Here is a 5,000-nt window from a genome sequence, read left to right on the forward strand (position 1 = left end):
CTGAAGGTCCAGTGGTCCTATTTTTTATGATTTATCTTGGAAGTGTATATCTTTATCATGATGGCCATGATGCATTTTTTCTATCTGGATTTGTTGCACTGCAGGTAGGTTTTCTGCCCAGAATTGCAGGACATACACTGACTGAAGGCAAAGAACTTTTGCTTTTAATTGGAGGGTACTCTCCAGAAGATGGATATAATGACAAGGTTTTTGAATACAAAATGCACGATGGAAGATGGTGTGTTCTAGACTGCTTTGGTGCTCGTCCATCAGGTGGGAAGTATCAGATTTATGCTGAAATTTCATTTTGTATGATTGCAAGTTTAATCAGTTGAGATGCATTTCTTTAAATACACACAGTTGCAAAGTTTCCTTTAAAATGACAGATATTTGGCTTTTGAAAGATTTATTTGCTCTTTTGGCCAAATAGCATTGATCTAATGTGTGTGCATGCTTAGTCAATTTTTTGCACTCTTTACACCTCTGATACCTTGGACACAAGGGGCATATGTAGAGTATTCCTGACAAAATCTCCTTTTTTCCAGTTGTATATATGACACACATGTCACAACACCTTGCTTTCGACATGTGAATTTGCATTCAAATGCAACAAATGTATTTGCTCCAAACTCTCATCAAAACAGCCCCAACTAAAACATGAATGGTCGAAATGCCAACAAGAAATTCTGTGTTCAGGTTTAGGCAACAATGAGTTACTCGAGAAACCACAATGTTCTCCCAATAGGCTTTTCTATTGATATAATTGAAGTTATGCTCCTAATTGCTAGCATCTGATACAAACACACATACATGTTGTCATGTCCACACCGGTTAAATTAATTACCCCGACCCAATTGTCATGGACGGGGCGGTTAACATCAGCCTGAATGGATCGCCAAATGTTTTTCTCCTTTGGAGGCTTACAGCTGAGATTCTCGGGAGATTTGGCACGTGCGGGACAGAGCGCGGCAAAGCACATATAATACCAGATACGTTCATCCAAACGGAGAACAAGGGCTGATACTCGAAACCACAACAAATAGACAGACTCAAACAATCTTAATAAATAAGGGTTTAATGACATAAATCAGATATTTATAATATAAATTAATCAAAACGGGGTAATAATGAAACGTGAGGTAAACTAAACCTAATTTTGAGGCGCCTCCACACAGACTTTAATACAGATAAGGGGACACAATAAATAACAGAAAAATCCCTCCTTTTATTTTGGCACTTGGCTTCATATCCAGAAGTGGTCTTCTTCTGAGCTTGGGTGAGTGAACCCGTGTCGTCCTGCGCGAGCTCACAAAATGGCGCCCAGGCGCTCTCTCGGTGGTAAACGTATGGGAGGTAGTTCAGGTGGTGATATTCAATACCACAACTCAGAAACCGCCGCGCAGCTTCTTTTTATGATCGCACTTGCCGACGCCACTCCTCTGCAAAAATGTTGCCACCTTCTTCCACGAGGGCACAACATGAGGCTTCATGGTGTAGTCTCGCATGACCCAGCCGAACAATCAATGGCAAATGTCTTCCTCCATCGCGTGTACAAATTCGCCTCAGCATGAACACGAGAATAGTGCAGCCTTCTCATCATGTCGATGGGAAGCCAGAAAAACAAGACCTCTGTCTCCAAGTGCGTACTTCACAAACACTGTTTTCATGCTCCTGTTTGTCCCGACTGACACTGATCCACACTCAATTCTACTTCTTCTCTCTCTCTCAAACCTCTCTGACCTCACCCCATACATCATCCAATCCAGCAGTGTGGTCTCGCTATCCTCCATTCCTGGAGGCGGAGGTTTCGCCTGTTTGGAAATGTCCAGCTTTGTTGTTGTTCTAAGGACATGATTCCTTTTTTATCACCTGTCTTGAAATGCAAAAACATAGGAAAAGGTCACAGGGGGCAATCACTTACTGAGAGAAATTCAGCCTTAATCCCTACCTAATTAACACAGCACCACTCCCCCCCCCCCCCCCAATGTGGTCACACATAACACTTAAGCTGACAGTTTCCTCAATTAAGTTACATTGAAATGTCTCCTACCCATCCATGGACCATGCTACCCTATACAATCCTACCTTTGCTATGAAATTCTTCCATCTACCCAACAAATACAACAATATATCCAAGATACATAATACTTCGAAGATATAAAGCTATTTCGAATCACTTACTCTTTGACTCTCAAAGATAAATGCTTAGCATTTTCTAGGTGGACTTGAAAGCTGAAAGTTGATATACTGATGGAACTCAAAACCATTATTCCAGGAGAAATCACAAAACCATTGCAAAATGTCCATAAATGGAAATATCCTGCAATAAAAGTCGGCCCGTGTTGCCCAGCCCCACTCATGGTGGGACACGCGACCCAATACAATAGGACCACATGATCTTGCACGGGCACGACCGCTCCCTGTGGGAGCTGGTGTTTCTCGGTCTTATGGCTGAATAGCCGTTGGACTCGAGCTCGCACAGAGGTTTGAGTCCCACCACAAAGGCTATTTTAATGCCATGCGACCCAGTCTTTGATGACCAAATCCCATGGGTCACTAAATCATGGGTGTGCCGGCCAAACGGATCATAAACCCTGAGAATGATCTCGGGCCAAAAATGCCTCGTTAGATTCTTTAGGAATTTCTGAGCCACCCAGTCGTCGTACGTTAGCACTGCAGACCGAACCTCATCTGTGCCGAGTGGGACTCTGGCCGTGCATGCTCTCAATACAGTTAGCAATAAATGCTGAGCCAATTATCCATCTTAAGGAGGATGTGATCACCATGGGTCATGCACAAAGACCAGTAGAGAAAGTGAATCAACAAGGATGTGTATTTAAAATAACTTTTAAATCTGGGACGGGCCCACGAAGCAGACCAAGTGTACAAAACAGATCATATTTAACCTATGCCTTCAGGGGCTGTCACACCTTGACGTTTTAGCCAGCGTATGGAAAGGTCTCAAAATGTATGTAAAACGCTGACGTTCGCTGAACTGTTGATGTTTTTTTAAGTTTTGGGCGTATAATAACGTGTTTGATGTATGCATAACGTATTAGTAATGTACACAGAACGTTTTAATCACATATAGATAACTTATACCAACAAATGCTGAGCGTGTTGTCGGTGTTCACAACCTATGCCGAACGATAGTCCAACTTATGCATAGCATGCGGCAGCGTATCACCGACGATCACGTGGCGTAGGCTATTCATAGGCTGTGGCTCGACGATTCAAATCATAACCGCACTAGACATCGAAGTGTGAAGCCGCTGTCACGCCTTGAAGTTTTAGCCAGCGTATGCCGACGTATGAAAAATTTGCCGAACCAAGCTGGCACACGTCGAATACGTTATGGGTAAGTTTTGTATACGTTAAGAGCACGCTGGCATACGTTGTAGTACGCTGGCATATGTCGTCATATGCCGAATACGTCGATAAATTTTCAGCATGTTGAAAATTTCTCGATGTACTCGACGTATGACACACGTTCCGCATATGCTGGTATATGCTGGCATAAGTTGTCGGCACGCTACGTGATCGTTGACACACGTCGACACACGTTACTTGTACGTTACTCATAAGTCGAAACACATTGAGGTAATGGTTAGCGTCAGTGCTCCAGACTCCCTGGTTTTATTTTCTTTTTCATTTTATTTTTTTTCTTCGGTATGACGGTGATGTTGACACTTCAATTTCTAGTGCTGTTATGATTTAAATCGTTGAGCGGCAGCCTATTAGTTATATTATGTTGTATTATAACTGCACTAGAAATCGAAGTGTCAACATCACCATCATACCGAAGAAAAAAAAAAAACCAGGGAGTCTGGAACACTGACGCTAACCATTACCTCGACTTGTTTCGACTTATGAGTACCTTACAAGTAACTTTTGTCGACGTGTGCCAATGATCGCATATCGTGCATACAACTTATTCCCATCGCATGCGGAACGTGTGAGGCATACGGCATGTACGTCGTAACATTTTTAACACGTTTAAAATTTCAAGACGTACTCCACTTACGACTACGTATGATAGCGTACTTTAGCATTCTATTCACGTATACCAAACTTACCCATAACGTATTCGACGTGCGCCAGCATTTTAGATGCATTTTTCAGAGGTCAGCATACGCTGGCAAGATCGCCAAGGTGTGACTGCGATGTTGACACTTCCATTTCTCTGGCGGTTATGATTTGAATCGTTGTGCGGCAGCCTTTAAATAGGATACGCCACGTGATCGTCGGCGATACGTGCAGCACGCTATGCATAAGTTAGACTATGGTTGGGCATAGGTTGTGAATGCCGACACCAGGCTAAGCATTCGTTGGTATAAGTTCTCTATAAGACAACGAAACGTTCTGTGTCCGTTACTAATATGTTATGCATACGACCAACTCGTTATGAATACGTCCGAATCTTAAAAAAAAACATCAAAAGTTCAGCGTAAGCCAGCGTTTTACATACATTTTGATACGTTGCCATTGCTGGTTAAAACGTCAAGGTGTGACTGGGCCTTAAACATCCAGAGATGTCAGCGTTCGTGGCTTGACATTTCGGGCATCTCTGGGAGGTGTATGTTTAATGTGTTTGCTAATTGCGTGCCAAACTAGCCGTTTCTTAACAACCGTTTCATTTTAGTGCTTCCTCACTCATTATTGAATGCATGTTCATAGCTGTGAATCGCTGGGTGCATTGCAATGATAATAAACATCCAGAAACTTCAGCGTTCATGACTTGACATTTTGGGTGTTTCCGGGAGGTGTATGTTTAACGTTCTCGAATTGTGTGCCAAACTAAACGTTTCTTAACAACCGTTTCGTTGGAGTGCTTGCTGGAGTGCCTAAGCCACTTGGTTGTTCGTTTCGGGAAAAGTATCCGTGCTCTCAGGGGAACATGGATTAAACAGACGTACATTTCTGCCTGTGTTGGACCTGATGAAGTTTGCTAATTTCCCACTTGAATTGAACGCCAGTCGACATCTGGGGGGCACCGAGAT

The 5,000-nt window shown here is 42.9% G+C and overlaps 1 protein-coding gene across 1 annotated transcript in view; it reads left to right on the forward strand.

Moving 5' to 3' along the window:
- The window catches only part of MEGF8 (multiple EGF like domains 8), a 197,259-nt gene that overhangs the window by 145,872 nt on the left and 46,387 nt on the right, over positions 1-5,000 (forward strand). Inside the window, exon 34 of the mRNA XM_085865088.1 lies at positions 105-273. Within this exon, the coding sequence (XP_085721214.1) occupies positions 105-273 (169 nt within the window). The remainder of the gene's footprint in view (positions 1-104; positions 274-5,000) is intronic.

This window comes from Eptatretus burgeri, chromosome 1 (assembly GCF_056783735.1).
Source record: "Eptatretus burgeri isolate ZD-2024b chromosome 1, Ebu_testis_v1, whole genome shotgun sequence".
Classification (NCBI taxonomy): domain Eukaryota; kingdom Metazoa; phylum Chordata; class Myxini; order Myxiniformes; family Myxinidae; genus Eptatretus; species Eptatretus burgeri.